The sequence below is a fragment of the Saimiri boliviensis genome, chromosome 2, assembly GCF_048565385.1.
Source record: "Saimiri boliviensis isolate mSaiBol1 chromosome 2, mSaiBol1.pri, whole genome shotgun sequence".
Classification (NCBI taxonomy): domain Eukaryota; kingdom Metazoa; phylum Chordata; class Mammalia; order Primates; family Cebidae; genus Saimiri; species Saimiri boliviensis.
The window spans coordinates 35,960,339-35,979,286 of NC_133450.1; the positions used below are offsets into that span (position 1 = coordinate 35,960,339).

Consider the following 18,948-nt stretch of genomic DNA (forward strand, 5'->3'; position numbering starts at 1 on the left):
ACTAGACAGTCCTTTTAGTGTTAGGTGAGACACTACAGAGAGGTGAGATGTCGCCTGAGCACGAGGCGATTCTGAAGGGGTAGTGCTGAGGGAGGCTGTGTCTCGTGGGAGCACCTGAACACCATGAGAAATGATGAAGTCTGGAATCTGAACGAGGGGAATAACTATGGTTTAACGTTCTGAAAATGCCAACAACACGTCTAACCAATGCCCATACCTACGGGTGTTTGCTTTTGCATTCTTTGCTGCTCAGCTTCCCAGTATTTGGTGTCACTTGCCATTGGGTCTAAGTGCATCTAATGATTTGGGATATGATGGAAACTTTCAGATTTAAAGTATTTTCTCTAGCCAAATATTTAACAATATGTCTTTAAATGAGACGCAGTACAGCATTGTGGTTAGGAGTATCCACCCCAGCCCTGGGTCACTGTGAGCTGGCCGAGATGTGACCCTTGCTGAGGATGGCAGGAAATGACGCGTGCTGCAAATGGAGCCTCCTTCAGGAAGGAAGAAGATGGGGACAGTGCAGAGAATAGCACCCTTTTCCTAAAACTCAGGGGAAGAGTTTCTCTGTCAGCACTCACATTTTCTAAGGCCATTAAGTCATGGGGGAGCAAAATCCTTTCCTCTTGGGTGCCAGATTCTCCCTGAAACTGCTTTTGTCTATCTGCCTCAGATGGATTCCTCCCAGCAGCTACACACCCTGAGGATCCTACATTCCACCTGCTGTCTTTGCCTAGGCCTGTTCCCTTGCTATTCTCCAGTTCCTGTAGCCCAGATTTAGGCCTCAGCAATTGGCCCTAAGGTCACTGAGTATCTTAGAAAATATCCAAAGAGGTTTTTCTTTTCTTTTTTTTTTTTTACGACGAAGTCTTGCACTGTCGCCCAGGCCGGAATGCAACGGTGCGATCTCGGCTCACTGCAACCTCTGCCTCCTGGGTTCAAGCAATTCTCCTGCCTCAGCTTCCCGAGTAGCTGGGATTACAGGTGCATGCCACCATGCCCAGCTAATTTTTTGTATTTTTAGTAGAGATGGGGTTTCACTATGCTGGCCAGATAGGTCTCAAACTCCTGACCTTGTGATCCGCCCACCTCAGCCTCCCAAAGTGCTGGAATTACAGACGTGAGCCACCACACCTGGCCCAAAGAAGTTTTTTCAAATGTTCAGGTTTCAAATATTTGACACAATCAGGAATAGGATGGCCTTCATTAAGCCTATCATAGTGTGGCAAACTTGAAAAGTCTACAAAATACACTAGCTCAAAAGATTCCAAACACAAATAATATGAGGATTCCATCTATATTAAGGAATACTCTTTTGAATGTGCTATTCTGTTATCTAAGAAAAAAAGATGTCTTATAGAAAGAAGATTCCAGTGAAATAAAAATGGCTCTATTTGAATGTGTGGAAGTGGAGGAACTTAGCCTTGTGAGCAGGTTTGCTCAAGAACCCTATGCCACCGATACCAATACCAGCGTGATGCCCCACATGTGGCAGCTGGAGCCAGCTCCTTGCAGCCCATATATGGCTTGGTTTCTTCTGCCTACAGCCAACACCCTCTGATATGCATAAAGGACCCCACCCCAGGCCAGCCCCCTTGCAGCACCGCTTACAACCATACTCTCTTACATCTGGCATGAATGCCTGGCCCACGTGTGTGAATCCTTGCTCTCACATCCAAGATTTGTTTGCTATACAGAGAGCAGCCCGGCACACTCGCCTTTCATATTCTGTGCTCCTAGTTTTCTGCTTGTTCAGCCCAAGGAAGATATCCGGGATCAGCGTCATCAATACCCTGCGTGCTGTCTCCCACCCTTGCATCACCTTTTCCTCGCTTTCCCCGCCTCCATCTTACCTTTATTCTTTGCCAAGCTTTGCAGTGGACCCAACGATGTATAAGGCACAGGTCATAGGTCCCAGTAGTGAACATATACCGTTGCTTCCCTAGTATTATTCCTTCCCTTGGCCTATTCATGGTCTTGGATTTTTCCTTGTGGGGATTTGCCACTTCCTCCACCATGGGAAGCATAGGGAATGGCCGTTAAGAGTGCAGGTTCTGGAGTCAGGCTACCTAGCTCTGATCTATGGCTTAGCAGGTGTGTGAACTTTGGGAAGCTATTTAATTTCTCTGTGCCTCATTGCCCCCATCTGTAAAATAGAGTTAACAAAAACTATCCCAGAGGATTCTTGTGAGGAATTCTAATCCTAATTACTAAAAGTGTTTTAGATTAGCTATATTCTTCCCCACTGGGTGAGATGAGAGGGATGGACCCCAGCTCTAGGTAGGGGTACTGAGTTACTTAAGCCAATTACCGTAGCCCATCCCCAGCCTCAGTCATTGGTTCAGGAGGGAACCCAGGATTCAGTTCATGCTAATGAGCCATGAGGAGATTTGCTACCGCTTATGAAAAGAAAGGCTTCCTCTCCTTTCAGAAGGACCATTCTCTTTCCCTGATTTGTTAGACAAATGGGGAAACATGAACTCCAAGTATTAAATGATATTCAGGAATTATTAATGTTGTTAGGAGTGATAATGGTATCGTAGTTTTGTAAAAAGCAAAGGTTCTTATTAGAAACACATACTAAAGTATTTGAGTGAATAATATGATACCTGCAATGTGCTTTAAAATATCCCATGCCCACCCCCAACCCCCCAAAAAAATGTCATGGAGAAACAGGATTGATAAAATGTTAATGTTGACGCTGGATGATGAGTACATGAGGATTCCTTATACTATTTGCTCTACATTTGTCTGTTTGAGAATTTCCATAATAAAGGCCTTTTCAAAGTCCACTTGCTATTGAAGAAAAGAACATTTTTGTCACCAGATGCCCTTTGGATGCCTTAAAAATGGAGCCAATAAGCATGACTTCTTTGGTCAATCGTTAGAAAGATTAGGCACATCTCTCTGCCTCTTCATGGTGACTGTCAGCCCTTGAGGCAAGAAGCGGGTCACCTGGGCCACAGCAAAGGAGAGCAGAGAGGCCGGAAGGGGGAGAAGCTATGAATTTAGGACAGGGAATTATCATGGCTTGGTTTTCCAGATGAAGTCCTACATCTGGCCTAATCTGTGGCGGAGCTCAGCATCTGTGTAATTGAAGCCCCTCTTCTGTTTTAGATAATAAAATGTTAGCGCTGAAAGAAAACTGACAAACTACTCAACTGAACCACCTTATTTTGCCCCTAGCTGTGATATTCTAAGAAGGTATGGCTGGCTGGGTCGGTGAAATGCTACTCTCTAAACTAACAGGCTGGTTTCCCTGCTTTGCTCCATTTCTTTCCTTCCCTTGATGCCCTGAGAAAATAAATAAGGCAATAAGAGGAATACAGTCTTTATTTTCTCTAAAAATTGAAAGGTAAAATGAACTCTACAAAAACAAACCATCTGTGTGATTGAAATGGGAAGGTTCAGGTGAGAGAAAAGAAATTAACTTGGCCAGGATTAGCCAGGATCTCTGTGTCGGTCCAGACTCCAGGGTGGTAGCAAATATTTTTAAAAGAAAAGAGGTCAGTCAAGAGTTGGAGTGTATAGAACCTGGAAATATGCAGTGATGATGGTCTTCCTGCCTCAGCTGAGCAGCTGGTGCTGATGAGGCAATTGATCCCATGTCTCAGGCTCTTTTGCCATCCCCATGCCTAGCCTGGGATCTGCCCAGTCCTGCTGCCCCCAGAGGGTTGCTAACTCCCCGCCTTTTAAAGAAGAATGCTCTGTAGGTGTGCACATCTCATGCCATGAGCCAACCTCACAAGAGTGTGGGGTGGGCAAACATTCCCAGAAGGGTGAAGAGGATCAGAGCAGACAGGAGTCGAAGCACCAGCCGGCCAAGTGGACAATCCTTTAGGGTTGGCCTTCTCCTGGATTCCCATTCATTATGGAGCGGATTGGGCCTGATAAAGCTGCAGCTCTTCCACCAGCTACTCCCACTGGATTCCTAGAAGCTCACAGCTGACATTCCATAGGCGCTCAGCTGTCTTGTTATTTCGGGCCCTTGGAGACACCCAGGTCCTCTTGCAGTCACTGGAGGGCAGAGAAAGGGGGTAAATTCCAGGAATGAGAATTAGCAGTCTGGAAATCTTTATGGTCCCTTTCTCAGAGTGTTTCTAAATGTATAAAATCCAATATATGCCAGACTCAAAGAAACTAATTATATAAAATGCATTCTAAAAATATTTTTAAAACAAATTTGTGATGTAGTAATATGCAGGCTTGTTTATTAATGTATTCCATAACAAGATCTAGTACCAGGTCTAATAATCAAAGGATTTTGAAGTTAGTGGTGAGTGGAAGTGACATTCTAGGATATCTGCAATAACTGCAATGTGATATGAAGATATTTATAATCCTGTTGGTGACAAAGTCACAGGCTTCACTACTACTACTGCAGTTCAGTGCCTACATTCATAATTGAAGAAAATGCCAAATCTAAGTTGGAGATTAAATTAAAGATGAAGTTATTTTTCCCATCCAAGTTCACAGACCCCTTGAATTCTATTGGTAGACCCACTTGCATACCATGAACCCCAGACCACACCCTCCATATTTGCTTTGGAATGAGCAGGAGGCCTTAGGACAAGAGGGATAGGGAGTGGGAGCAGAACATAGTTCTCATCATGGTTTTCTTCTTAATGTTCCTTTTTTTCTAATTAAAAAAGTCCTGTATGACATTTGGAAAATGCAATACTGATAAAAGAAGAAAACCTTATCATGGCCGGACGCAGTGGCTCATGCCTGTGATCTCAGCACATTGGGAGGCTAAGGCGGGGGGATCACCTGAGATCGGGAGTTCGAAACCAGCCTGGCCAACATGGCAAAAACCCATCTCTGCTAAAAATACAAATAAACAAACAAACAAATAGACACGCATGGTGGCAGGCAGCTGTAATCCCAGCTACTTGGGAGGCTGAGGCAGGACATATGGCTTGAACCCGGGAGGCGGAGGTTGCAGTGAGCAGAGATCGTGCCACTGTACTCCAGCCTGGGCAACAAGAGCAAAATTCCATTTCAAAAAAGAAAAGAAAAGCCTATCATTTAGTTCCTTTCTGTATAGTCTTTTTTGCTTTGTTTCTATATAAATAGAGATATAATCTCTCTCTCTTATATAAAACTGGGATCATACTGTATCTAGTTTGAGGAGAATATGATTTTTTTTTTTTAGATAGGATCTCACTTTGTCACCCAGGCTGGAGTGCAGTGGCATTATCATGGCTCACTGCAGCCTTGACCTCCCAGATTTAAGCCATCCTCCCACCTCAGCCTGCCGAGTAGCTGGGACTACAGGCATACACCACAATGCTGGGCTAATTTTTTTTTTTTTTTTTTTTTTTTTTTTAGTAGAGATGGTTGTAGAGATGGAAGTTTCACTTTGTTGCCCAGGCTGGTCTAGAATTCCTGAGCTCACGCCATCCTCCTGCCTTGGCCTCCCAATGTGCTGAGACAACAGGCATGAGTCACTACACCCAGCCTTAATTTTTTTTTTTTTTTTTTTTTTTTAGACAGAGTCTTGCTCTGTTACCCAGGCCCAAGCCGAAGTGCAGTGGTGCAATCTCGGCTCACTGTAGTCTCTGCCTCCCAGGTTCAAGTGATTCTCCTGCCTCAGCCTCCTGAGTGGCTGGGATTACAGGCTCCCACCACCATGCCCAGCTAATTTTTTGTATTTTTAGTAGAGATGGGATTTCACCATGCTGGCCAGGCTGGTCTCTCCTAACCTTAAGTGATCCACCTGCCTCAGCCTCCCAAAGTGCTGGGATTACAGGCATGAGCTACCGCACCTGGCAAAATTTTTTAATAATAATTTTAAAAACCCTAGAATAAAAAGATAAAAATCCAAGGCCGGGCGCAGTGGCTCATGCCTGTAATCCCAGCACTTTGGGAGGCCGAGGCGGGTAGATCATGAGGTCAAGAGATCGAGATCATCCTGGTCAACAAGGTGAAACCCCGTCTCTACTAAAAATACAAAAAATTAGCCGGGCATGGTGGCACGTGCCTGTAATCCCAGCTACTCAGGAGGCTGAAGCGGAAGAATTGCCTGAACCCAGGAGGCGGAGGTTGTGGTGAGCTGAGATCACGCCATTGCGCTCCAGCCTGGGTAACAAGAGCGAAACTCCATCTCAAAAAAAAAAAAAAAGAAGAAGATAAAAATCCTCCTTCACACTCTGCTTGGCTCTCCCTAAAACTCCCTGGAAGTAACCACTACTGTCCAGTGGTTGGGTACCCCCCAAGACTGTTCTCTATGTATAAATAACCATATAGTTTTGTATTCTAGTTTTTCTTTACAACATTATATCACTAACATTTTTCTATTAATTACATATTATATGAACATATGATATCTAATGACTGTATAATATCTTATCACATATTTAAGACAGCAATGTTAAACACTCAAACTCTAGTGTAGCAACTGTCCAGTAGAAATATGATAGAAGCTGGGTGCAGTGGCTCACACTTGTAATCCCAGTACTTTGGGAGGCCGAGGCAGGTGGATCAACTGAAGTCAGGAGTTCAAGACCAGCTTGGCCAACACGGTGAAACCCCATCTCAACTAAAAATACAAAAATTAGCCAGGCATGGTAGTGGGTACCTGTAATCCCAGCCACTTGGGAGACTGAGGCAGGAGAATCGCTTGAACCCAGGAGGCAGAGGTTGTGCATTGCCCTCCAGCCTGGGTGACAAGAGTGCACTTTGTGCTAATTAGTATTAAAGAATTCATGAATCAAGTGAGCCAAAAGCTTAAAGAAGGAGAAAAAGGATCCAGAGGGCCTGCTAACATTCTATCCATGGCATAACCAACAGCAACAGTCTTCTTTAAAAGCTTTCAGAAAGCTGCCAAGTTTACATGGAAAAGTGGCCCATAGGTATAAAATAGAGCAAGAAAAGCAACTGTTTCCAACATGTAAGTTTGTGCTGTAAGCTTCCTTAGCAAAGCAACAGCATGCTGTTGGCAGGCCCAAGCAAAACCCGGACTGCATCATCAGGCACGAACTCAGCTGCTCAGGATGCACAGCCCAGTAAGTCCTGCTCCTCCCATGTGCACACGACCAGCTGGTGGAGAGAACCCGCTCTGCCTGCACATACCTGAAGTACTTGCCACTCAGGGGCTCCAGGCCCTCAGCCAGGGCGCAGTGCAAGCTGGTCTGTGCCCCTTCTCGCGCCGTCTTGACAAAGGGGGAGAAGAGCCGCCAGAGCAGGCAAAGCAGGGAGGAGTGCCGGACAAGCTCGGAGCGGACGACGCCTGGGTGCACTGCATAGGTGGTGACCCCTGTGCCTAGGACAAAGAGGGCACAGTGACACCAGGGACATACTCTGAGCCCAGGAAAACGCTTATCTCCTGCAGCAAAATACACAAGTGAAAAGGAGGGACTCAGGAAACGTAATCCCAGGATTCAGCAGGTACCACTCCTGGCCAGGCGGAATTTGAACAGGAATGAATTGATCTCTTTCAGAAAGATCTATAGCCTTCTCAGCCTTCTATGTTCCAAAAGGAACGCCTGGTTCAAGGTCCTTCTATTTCAATGTCATTATTATACTGTGGCTTTAGTACTGGTAATAAATATGGCAACATGTAGTGAGTAGTATCAATGATTGACAGTGGTATCTTTACCATTTCTACAGTAGGAGTTTAAGGATAGCAATCTGACTGGAAGGTGGTGGGTAGGGCCTTATTTTGAGCTGCATTTGCCTGGCAAGCACATTTTATGAGGTATAGATTGAGGGATAGTGATGCAGATTATGGGGGATTAACACACCCCCTAAGACATCCCTGGTGCCATCACTATTTTTCAGTACCTATTATGTGCAAGGGCTGTGTAACATGTTTTAAATGTATTATCTCATTTAATTCTTAAAGAGGCTTGTGAAGTAGAATATTACGATGCCCATTAACAGCTAAGGAAACAAAGTCACAGAAGGTTTAAGGAAATTGCCTAAGGTTATACCTGGCAAGCTGCAGGCCCAAAATCTGAACTCTAATGTAAAGTTAAGAACATGGAATCTAGACCTGGACTGTCTGCATTTAAATCCTGGCTCAGCTAGGAACCTTCCTTGGGCAAATTTCTTAATCTACCAGTGTCTGTCTTTTCACCTGTAGAGTGCGGGAAAATGATCGCACCCACCTCACAGGAATGTTGCAAGTATTAAATGAGTTAAGAGGTGTAGTGCATGGCACACATAAACCTCTCAATTACTGTCATAATTTTTTTTTATGATTACTGTCTTCTACTACCTTGGCAATGTTCCCAAACTCTGATTTATCCACTGTAACAAACGGTCCCCTAGATCCACAGGTGTCAGAGCCACCAGCTCACCCGGTGCTCCGGGGGAGCACAGAATCATTAAGGAATACGAACCGGACTGACCTGACTTTACAGCTGAGAAGACGAAGTCAGGGGAGGTTAAAGGGACTCGTCCACATCCACATGGGGCTAGCGTGTGGTAGAGCAAGAACTTGGACCCAGGGGTCTGACATCCAGCCCTAACTCCCTGAGTCCAGGCAGTGGCGCTCTGTAGCTCAGATCACAGTGTGGACCTCAGCAAACGACACCCAGATGGAAGCACCCTAGGCTTTAAAGCCAAGCACCCAGATTCCAGTTCTGACGCCCTCACGTGCCATATTCTCTTTAGCAGGCCATTTCCTTGGACCTCAGTTCTTCTCTATAAACTAGTAGTGATAATACCTGTTACAAAAGGCCTCTGCCACCAGATCACCTGAGGTTAGGAGTTTGAGAGCAACCTGGACAACATAGTGAAAGCCCATCTCTACTAAAATTAGCCAGGTGTGGTGTCATGTGCCTGTAATCCCAGCTACTCAGGAGGCTGAGGCAGGGGAATCGCTTGAACCCAAGAGGCAGAGGTTGCAGTGAGCCAAGATCGCACTACTGCATTCCAGCCTGGGCGACGAGAGTGAAACTCAGTCTCAAACAAAAACAAAACAAAACAAACAAACAAAAAGCCTCTGCTTGTTGCAAAAAGCTATTGTGAAAATCAAATGAGATAAAGATAAGATGTGACATAAACGTAAGATAATCAAATAGGGGTTCTTAACCCCTATTTGATTTTAAGCTTTCTGTGGGCAAGGACTCTGTTTTTATTCCATTTATAATTCTCCTTAGTGCACAGAGCTATTACTGACACATGCATGTTTGACAGCCTGACTTCACAAGTTTCTGTGGACCTCTAGTCTGGTCTGAGGACCATTTTTGCTATTTTAATCCTGACCCTTTCTCCAGACTTACCTTGGAGTCTCTTGGCCAGCTCACGAGTAAAAAGCACATTGGCCAGCTTGCTGTGGCAATAGGCAAAACCCCTGCTGTAGCGCTTCTCACTCTGGAGGTCATGGAAGCGAATCTTGCCAACGTGATGAACCACCGAGGACACGTTCACCACCCGTGCAGGGGCAGACACCTTTAGCCGCTCCAGGAGCAGGTAGGTGAGGAGGAAGTGGCCTGTGAGGAGAGCCAGCAGGGGAGATTGAAGGTGGAATGGCAGCCCAGGCTCAGCGCATGGGAGCCGAGAAGACTTGGGTGTCAGCTCACTTTCTTCTGGGTGTAAACCAATTTTGATGCCATGAGTAACTCTAATGGTAAGTTGGTCTGAGTTTGTGGATTCCTCAAAGCAAGAGCCAGAGCTAGACTACAAGTAAGGCAATCATACTTAATCAATATTACTTTGTACCTCTGCCCTTGACCCACCTGCTGGCTTTTAACTCCCCCTCTGGCCACGATAGCATAACTAGGGACCCAGGTACACTTGTGTATAGACAGAAGGATGGAGCAGTCAGGGAAAATAACATTAGCTTAGGATCAGAAAACATGTTCCATGCTCTCCTCCCTAAAGTCTCCACCTTGAACTCCACGCCCCAGCCTGCCTCATACCTCAAGTTCTCAAGGATGGCCTACCTCCATGGACCAGCCAATGGCTTGGTTGACCCTCAGGTAGATGTGACCCCTTCAGTCAAGCCCAGATCCCTGCATATCCCCAGGCCTGGCCCTGCCTGGCAAGCCTAGCACTGCCACTTCCCATCCAAGAATGACTTTGCTCTACCTGGTATTTCCTGAAATTTGGGGCCTCTTAATGGTATGGGTAGGAGGATCTCACTTTTTTAGACTGATCAGGAGGACAGTGAACAACACATCAATGTGTCTAGTCTATTGGAATTCCTAGGCTCTGTGAGGGCACCGGGACATTCTCCACATTTACACAGGTTCATCTTCCTAAAGAAAAGAAAGCAGATGTGCCTCATTTTTTAGTCACCCAAAGATACTTACCCAGGTGGTTGACTCCCAGGTGGGTTTCAAAGCCATCAGCTGTCTTGGAATATGGACACATCATCACTCCTGCATTGTTGATCAGAACATGGAGCTGCTTTTCCTCTATAGGGCACAACCAATGAGATCCTGTGGTTAGTGAGGAGCCCCCTGGCTGCCTGTCACACTCCTGCATAATTGCCCCTTGCCTTGGTTCATTAGTTGTCTTTATTGGGGTAAAATTTTGATAGGAGTCACTTGCTCTGCCCTTCCTTCTAAGACAAGGTGTTGCCTCAGCAGTCAGTAACTATCCTCCATTTGGACCCATCTCAGTGACATCCAATAAGCATTGCCATTGGGTTTCTAATGAGTAATTTTAGTTACTCCTATCTTCCTGGACATTGATCCTTCATTTATTCAGCAAGTGTATACTAACTACCAACTCTGGGCCAGGTGCACTCTGCTGGGCACTAGGAATCCAGTAGTAACACAAGCCAGACATGGTTCCAGAATGTCCCTCATGGATTTCATAGTCCTTGGAAGAAACTGGTCATTTTCCAAGATCCAGAAGAACATGCCAGCAGCACAACTTCATCTCATGCCTATGGCCACAGAAGGTGGATTCTCAGGATGAAAGAAGAGAGTGGAATTGTGGCCACATCTTGATGCCAAGGTGCAAGCCCAGACAGGGAGCTGACACCTCCAACATTCTCACTGCCGATGCAAAAAGAAGGTAAGAATCCTGCCCAGTCTGTCTACTCACCATCCTTTTGCCAATTCCCTGTTCTGCTGGTTCTTGTGGCAGAACCTGTCTAGTGGGATAAATGATGGTTCTGATGTAAGGGCCGTAGATGGTCCAGGGTGGAGCAGGCACTCCCATACCTGGTTTCCTGCTTTTCTAACTACTCATCAGGACCTCACCTGCCAGAAAGCCCTCAGCAAAGGCTCGGATAGATTTGGTGTCGGATAGATCCAATTTCCGCACCAGGACCTGGGAGTTCTTTGTATCTGCTCGGATTTCACTGGCAGCAGACTCCCCCTTCAGTACATCTCTGCAGGCAATGTAGACTCGGGCTCCTGGGTCCAAGACAAAAAGAGAGCAGTATGTTCAGATCCGAGGTACAAAAGAGGTACAGTAAGTGAGCTTGGGACTGGTGGACAAGACGTTCATTCTCTCAGCCATCCCTAAAAGGTGGAGTGGCCTGTTGCCACTTTTGGCTTTTCACAGTAGTGCTCTGCAGTCTTTTTTTTTTTTTTTTTTTTTTTTTTTTTTTGTGAGACGGAGTTTCACTCTTGTTACCCAGGCTGGAGTGCAATGGCGCGATCTCGGCTCACCGCAACCTCCGCCTCCTGGGTTCAGGCAATTCTCCTGCCTCAGCCTCCTGAGTGGCTGGGATTACAGGCATGTGCCACCATGCCCAGCTAATTTTTTGTATTTTTAGTAGAGACAGGGTTTCACTATGTTGACCGGGATGGTCTCGATCTTTTGACCTCGTGATCCACCTGCCTCGGCCTCCCAAAGTGCTGGGATTACAGGCTTGAGCCACCGCGCCCGGCCTCTGCAGTCTTCTTGATGTCAGTTTAACCCCAGGCTGGGAATCCTGGTTTTACATTCTAATATCTAATGTTGCTTAGTATCTCCTTTTAGAATAATTGAGTTGGCTACATACAGACATCATTGTTTTCCTCATTTTATTCCATAGAGAGGGAGTAGGGAAGAAGCAGTTTATTGAAGGTCACAGTGTAAGCTGGTGTCACAGCTGGACTTGAATCCCAGGTTCCTTGAATTTCTAGTCAGAGCCCCCAAGCATAGGAGGAAACACAAAGCGATATGGACAGAGGCGCAGTGGAAAAAAGCGTGGGAGGCATGGCCCTTTGGAGACTAAAGGGGAAACACTTACCTCTGCGAGCGAGCTCTCTGGCTGTCTCCTTGCCAATGCCCGTGTTGGCACCAGTGATCACCACTACCTTCCCAGGAAGCTGCACATTTGTTCTACACACTCCACCAGCAAAGAACTTCCTATTGGCAAGGGAAACAAGAATATCACCCACCATCCTTCACAAGCTCACACTAAGATACATTAACTGTATATATGTATATATCCAGCCTCAAAGAGGGATATCTTTAAGTTGCAGTCGGGAGACTCGTAAAAGCTAATCTTCATGGGACAACATTTTTCCATGGGACAAGGTAGTCACCTGCTCCCCTGTGCAAGTGGGAAGGTCACATGCCCAGAAGCCACAGATAATCATATTGGCAAACAGAGTAAATGCTCTTGAGTCAGGGCCAATGGAGGCTTTCCTTGTTAGATAATAAATACATCTAGCTCTTATCTCTAGCGGTTCCAGAGAAAAGCTTTCCCCTCTAACCTACATTCAAAATATAGGCATGATAAACATTGGTGGAGTCAATATTCTATAACCATCATCGTGAGTAACAGATGAAGAGCACTCTGGGGGTTGGCATACACAGGTACTGATCTTAGGCTGCCTCTCCAGTTTTAGGGCGTGGGTCATTTCAGAGACTTTCTGCCATCATATTAGAGATTTCATTCCGTCCAGACAGAGAGAAAAACTCCCTTTTCCAGACCTCTATGCAGAAGCACTCTTTTACATGAAGTTGACATCACAGGGACCAAAACAGAACACAGAGGGTCAGAGCTAATACTTCATGCACATCATCTGACTGCTAGTTACTAGGCTAGGCACTTTCCATATGTAATTTATTTTAATCATCTCAACTTCTCCAGTATTATTTCCACATTACAGTAGAGAAAACTGAGGCTCAAGGAGGTTCCAGTCACATAGTAGTGGCAGAAGTGGGACTTTAACCCAGGTCTCTATGGAGAACCTAGAATAACACTGTCCTTGGTAGGTCCATTTAACCTCCTTTATCATCAGAAATTTTTAAGGCTGAGCCCAGTGGCTCATGCCTGTAATCCCAACATCTTGGGAGGCCAACATGGGAGGATCGCTTGAGCCCAGGAGTTTGAGCCAGACTGGGTAACACAGTGAGACCCCCATCTCCACAAAAAAAATTTAAAAATTAGCTGGGTGTGGTGGCACACGCCTATATTCCCTGCTACTCAGGAGGCTGAGGCAGGAGGGTTGCTTGAGCCCAAGAGTTCAAGGCTGCACTGAGCTATGACCACACTAATGCACTCCAGCCTGGGGTGACAGAGCAAAAATAAAAAAGAAATTTTAAAAGTCTCCGCTCAGAACACATATTTCTTTGCCATCCTAGAAATCTCACAGTGAAAGAGCCATTCCAAGACATTAATTGAGGTTAGTCTCAGAGGAAAGAGAGTTTGTTTCTTTCCCAAACTACCAGATATTTAACAGCATGACAAGCCAGCAGAGCCACCTTGAATAGGGTCAGAATCTCTGAGTTCCTCAGAGACATCCAAAGGAATAACATGTAAAAGCAAGGACTCCCACCTAAGATGTCTGTTGAACTACTTGACAGAGTCACCCATGCAACCTTCTTCGGGCAGCAGACCTCTCCCCAGAGCTCAGGTGGGGCCAGAACTCAGCCCCACCTCTACCTGGCCACAGATGCTTCCTTCTGGTTTTCCACCACGGTATTCACAACACCCCCTTCCTTCCTGCTTTTCCTGCCCGGACTTTCTCTCCATCAGCCTCCTTCCCCTCTTCTTTCAGCAGCCAACAACCGGCTTCCAGTGCAGGTCTTTGTAAACGATTGTTTGAGTTGCTGAAATAAAACAAACCTGATGGATGGAGCTACCACGTACAGGAACGAGAAGAAAGAGGTGAGCAGTCCCAAAGCGACCAGCATCTTTCCAACTTCTATAGCTGCTGTTGCTTTTGCTGCTGCTCCAGCTTCAACCCCAGCTCTGGCTCAGGATCCTGGTCTGGCTCCAGCTCTTGGCTGCTTCTGCTGCTTCTCTGCTCCTCTCCGTCCTGGGTGCTCAGCAACAGCCTGACTCTGAGCAGAGCCCTATTTAAATCCGAGAGCTGTCAGAGCACAGCTTGCTGGGAGATGTAGTCCTGGCAGGGAGGGGACGGAGGCAAGGTTAGAAGCTTACTTAGGCTTACTGGCAAAGAGAACGTGGGGAAACTAAAGCAAGTGCTCCCTAAATCCCCCATTCTCAACTATTCCTCTTCTCTAGAAAATGTGTTCTCCCAACAACTGCCACCTCTACTGCAAGATGGAATATATAGAATATTTCTAACTTTAGCCACAAAACCCATAATGCTTATACGAGTAGATTAAAATAGGATGGGAAGGAAACTCCCAGAGGAATGGCGACAGAAGTCAGAAGAGTGGTTAGCCTTAGGGAGAAGGGGGCGGCGACTGGGAGGAAGACGACTAAAGCCCCTGGAGGGTGGAGAGTGTTCTGCTCTTTCATCCAGCGGCCCATACACAGGTGTGCTTACTTTGTGAAAATCTGCTGAGTCATATGCTTTCTATTTGTTCACTTTTCTGCATTTTATTTTATACTTCCATGAAGTTAACACACACACATGCATATTGCAAGAAAAGGGTATAGTGTTTAAGTGCATGGACTCTAGCGCTGAATCTATTTAAAAGCTCCATGGCCCTGGGCAAGTTCCTAGACTGTTCTGTTAACTCAGTTTTCTCACTTGTACAATGGGCATGATTATATATATATATAAAATCATATATAATATATAATCATATATTATGTATGATATACTATGATAAAATGTATAATATAATCAAATATAAAATAAAATCATATATAATCATATATATTTGTGTATATATAAATATATATGATCATATATTTTACATCTATATAATAGATATGATTATATATCTCTCTCTCCCCACTTAAGTATTTAATTATTACATTGGTGGAAAACAGAAACTAGCATATGCTAAACAGTGTATAAGAATCAGCTGTTATGATTAGCTGTTTTGATTCCTATCCTTTGATTCCTAGCTGTTATGATTAGCTCTTTTGATTTTTCCATTGAATGCTATTGAAGATGAGAGGAAATACAATAAAATGCTGGTAGAGAGCACAAGGTGGGGTATCACTTGAGGCTAGGAGTTCAAGACCCAGCCTAGGCAACATAGTAAGACTCTGTCTCTACAAAAAATTATCTGGGTGTGGTGGTATGCGCCTGTAATCCTAGCTACTTGGGAGGCTGAGGAGGGGGATTACTTGAGCTCAGAAGTCAAGGTTGAAGTGAGCTAGGATTGTGCCTGGATGTGTGTGATTTGGGAGGAGGGTAAGCGGGGTCCATTGCCCTTCCTTGCTCTGTGTTCCTCTCTTGGACAGGAGAGCAGGCAAGGAGCTGGGCAGGATCCCAGGAATAATTTCCCAGTTCCGTTCCTTCCTGTGAAGCCAGAGGAGCCTCCAGGAATAACCATGCATGAAAGAAGACTCCTGTGGCCGGCAGGTGTTCATGTCCTTATAAACGTCAACTCATCCATCCTCTCAACACACATTGAGTGTTTTTCTGCACTAGGAATTGTGCCAAGTACTAGGAAGACTAGTACTTGGGGAAACCCATGAACCTGACCAACAGAACAAGGAGTGATCAGATTCTTCCCAGCAGACAGTTCTTGACTCAAATATAAGATCTTTGCATTTATGAAGATGGTAATCACCTTATCTTAAGCTTGTCCAGGAAGCAGAGAGTCCTTAAGAACAGCATGTAGTCCTCTGGAGAGAAGATATTAGAAGGACTATAAGGCATCTAGAATTATGAAAATACACAAACACTTTGCTAAAATCAAATGTTAAATATTATAATCCAAAGACCACTATCATGTCATTGATAAGTTGTTCCAAAATGTTAAACCATACTACTAAATACAGGTAGGTGAATAGAGAGACAAATCAATAGAACAGAATGGAAAGGCAAGAAATAGACCCAAATACACATGGGGATTTACCTATGATAAAAATGTCATTTCAAATCAGTGGAAGAACAGATGAATTAATTAACAAAGTATTGTAGCACCTAGGTATCCAGTTGGGAAAAAGCAAACTTGATCCTTCCAAAATTCTAATAGCTCAAAGATACAAACATGAAAAATGAAACCACTAAAGTATTCAGAAGAACCACTGGACAAATTTTAAAATAATTTTAGAGTGATAAGACTTTTCTAGCTGGGCGCGGTGGCTCAAGCCTGTAATCCCAGCACTTTGGGAGGCCGAGGCAGGTGGATCACGAGGTCAAGAGATCGAGATCATCCTAGTCAACATGGTGAAACCCCGTCTCTACTAAAAATACAGAAAAGTAGCTGGGCATGGTGGCGCATGCCTGTAATCCGAGCTGCTCAGGAGGCTGAGGCAGGAGAATTGCCTGAACCCAGGAGGCGGAGATTGCAGTGAGCTGAGATTGTGCCATTGCACTCCAGCCTGGGTAACAAGAGCGAAACTCCGTCTCAAAAAAAAAAAAAAAAAAAAAAAAAAAGACTTTTCTAGTAAGACAGGAAGCTGAAAACTAAAAGTTAAAAAATGAACGTGGGCCGGGCACGGTGGCTCAAGCCTGTAATCCTGTAATCCCAGCACTTTGGGAGGCCGAGGCGGGTGGATCACAAGGTCAAGAGATCGAGACCATCCTAGTCAACATGGTGAAACCCCGTCTCTACTAAAAATACAAAACATTAGCTGGGCATGGTGGCACGTGCCTGTAATCCCAGCTACTCAGGAGGCTGAGGCAGAATTGCCTGAACCCAGGAGGCAGAGGTTGTGGTGAGTCGAGATCGCGCCATTGCACTCCAGCCTGGGTAACATGAGCAAAACTCCGTTTAAGAAAAATAAATAAATAAATAAAAATAAAAAATGAGCATGACAAAAACCATCATATACAAAGCAAGATAAATGAGAAACTGGGGGAAATATTCACAACAGGCTTTGAAGACAAGAAACTAATTGATTTAGTAGATAAAGAACTCTTACAAATCAATAAGAAAAAGAATAACAGCCCAATTGAAATAGCGGTTTACAAAAAAGGAAATACGAGTGGCTCTTCACCCTCACGTATGGAGAGATGCAAATTAAAGTTACACTGGAAGCCACTTTTCACTTATTAGATTGCCAAAGGTCAAAAAGATTATAGTATGATCCACTGGCAAGGATGTGAAGAAATAATGCTGACGCATTTCTAATGGGAGAGTCCATTGTTATAGCCTCCTTAGAGAGAAGTGTGGTGATATCTAGTAAAGAGTACATGCACTCATTCACCCAAACATTCCACTTCCATCTATTTATAAGGTTACCATTGTAGTTCTGTATATAATAGCAAAAATTTGGAAACCTTAATGTCCATCCATAGTAAAGCTACGTAATAGATAGCATACAGCTGTATAAAAAGAATAAATAAGAAAGAGAATAAATAAATAATTAAGCAAATAAACATTAAATTTTGGTTGGGCACTGTGGCTTACATCTGTAATCCCTGCACTTTGGGAGATGGAGGTAGGAGAATCACCTGAGACCAGAAGGTCAAGACCAGCCCAAGCAACATAGTGAGACCCCCAACTCTACAAAAAAGAAAACTAAAAATTAGCTGGCCTGGTTACACACACCTGTGGTCCCAAATACTTGGGAGGCTGAGACAGGAGGATCACTTGATCCCAGGAGGGTGAGGCTGCAGTGGCCATGATCACGCTACTACACTCCAGCCTGGGCAACAGGGCAAGACCCTGTCTCTAAAAAAAAAAAAAAAGAAAAGAAAAAATAAAGTTTTCCTCAAAAAGATCCTGATAACCCACAGGTCACAATTCACAGGCTTCCAAATGAACTGCCTGGAAAAGGTCTTAAGATTGATGGCTTACATCCTGTCTCTGAGTAAAGTATCTTATCATGGGCCACTCAATATCTATCTCAAGTTCCTCAAACTATGTATTGATTAATTATCAGTTTACTGATTAAAACCGACATTGAAAAGGACACTTTGGTTTCTAAATCACAAAGTTCTGCTGACTTGTTTTTACTAACTGTCTTGTGCAGAAAGCATTTTAGCCTATACGCTGTCATCCATAGGCAATGATTGTAACCTCTGTCTTGTACCATCCAATGGAAAAGGATAACTCTGATATGAGGAGTCCTCCTTCCTTCTCCTAAACTATCTTATAAAAGCATTCCAACTTGTAACAGATGTTGGAACGTGCCCAACTTTGTTGGTGTGTCTTACTGGATAAATTCTCATATTTGGCTTCCAATAAACCTTTATCAATTTGTCTCTGCCCCAGTGGCCTTAATTTCTGTCAAAAACCCGATCATTTTGCAACAACTCACACGTTTATTCATTGCAGTATCACCAATAAAGCTATTTCTCAAACTGGTATTGAGACATTCTTAGACACGCTTTGTCACATAAACAAAGCCATAATCATCACGCACTTCATCATTGTAGTCAACATCAAAAAACCCAGGGACCTATCTGATACCTGCTTTTTAGGGATTTTAAATCTGAGACAGACATAGATACAAGTCACAGAGAGAAAGAGATGAAAACACTAGAGGAACCTGTGCAGAAATGGGCCTGAAATTCAGCAATGACAAAGCACTCGTCATTTGCAACACCTTTGAGAAAGATCCTCTTCTAGCCTCACCACAAGTGAATCACAGGTCAGGTTCCCAGGTCAGCCATCCTCCCATGGCTGACACTTATGCAGAGCTGTGTGGCGATCACATGCTATGAAGCAGAGCTGGAAAGCTGCTTGCTGATTTGACCTTTGATCATAATTTGTCTAGCA

The 18,948-nt window shown here is 44.6% G+C and overlaps 1 protein-coding gene across 2 annotated transcripts; it reads right to left on the reverse strand.

The window, feature by feature from the left end:
* Nucleotides 1-3,318: 3,318 nt before the first annotated feature.
* RDH12 (retinol dehydrogenase 12) lies at nucleotides 3,319-14,252 on the reverse strand. Of its 2 annotated transcripts, none has more exons than XM_010335190.3 (7): nucleotides 13,973-14,252; nucleotides 12,146-12,264; nucleotides 11,166-11,321; nucleotides 10,266-10,370; nucleotides 9,234-9,443; nucleotides 7,078-7,267; nucleotides 3,319-4,020 (listed from the first exon to the last, which is right to left on the reverse strand). In XM_010335190.3, exons 1-7 carry the CDS (start codon nucleotides 14,038-14,040, stop codon nucleotides 3,918-3,920), a joined length of 951 nt encoding a protein of 316 aa, XP_010333492.1. In that variant the 5' UTR covers nucleotides 14,041-14,252; the 3' UTR covers nucleotides 3,319-3,917. The 2 variants fall into 2 exon arrangements, with proteins under 2 accessions (XP_010333492.1, XP_010333493.1); XM_010335191.3 differs by having other exon boundaries at nucleotides 13,997-14,195.
* Nucleotides 14,253-18,948: the final 4,696 nt, after the last annotated feature.

Bases quoted from the DNA above. Each gene is read 5' to 3' on its own strand.
- RDH12 (XM_010335190.3), bottom strand. From the start codon at position 14,040: ATGCTGGTCGCTTTGGGACTGCTCACCTCTTTCTTCTCGTTCCTGTAC. The intron at 10,371-11,165 runs GTGAGGTCCTGA...TGTGCCCTATAG, and splicing joins TGCTGAGGGCTTTCTGGCAG to AGGAAAAGCAGCTCCATGTT. The intron at 7,268-9,233 runs GTAAGTCTGGAG...TCTTTGTCCTAG, and splicing joins GCTGGCCAAGAGACTCCAAG to GCACAGGGGTCACCACCTAT.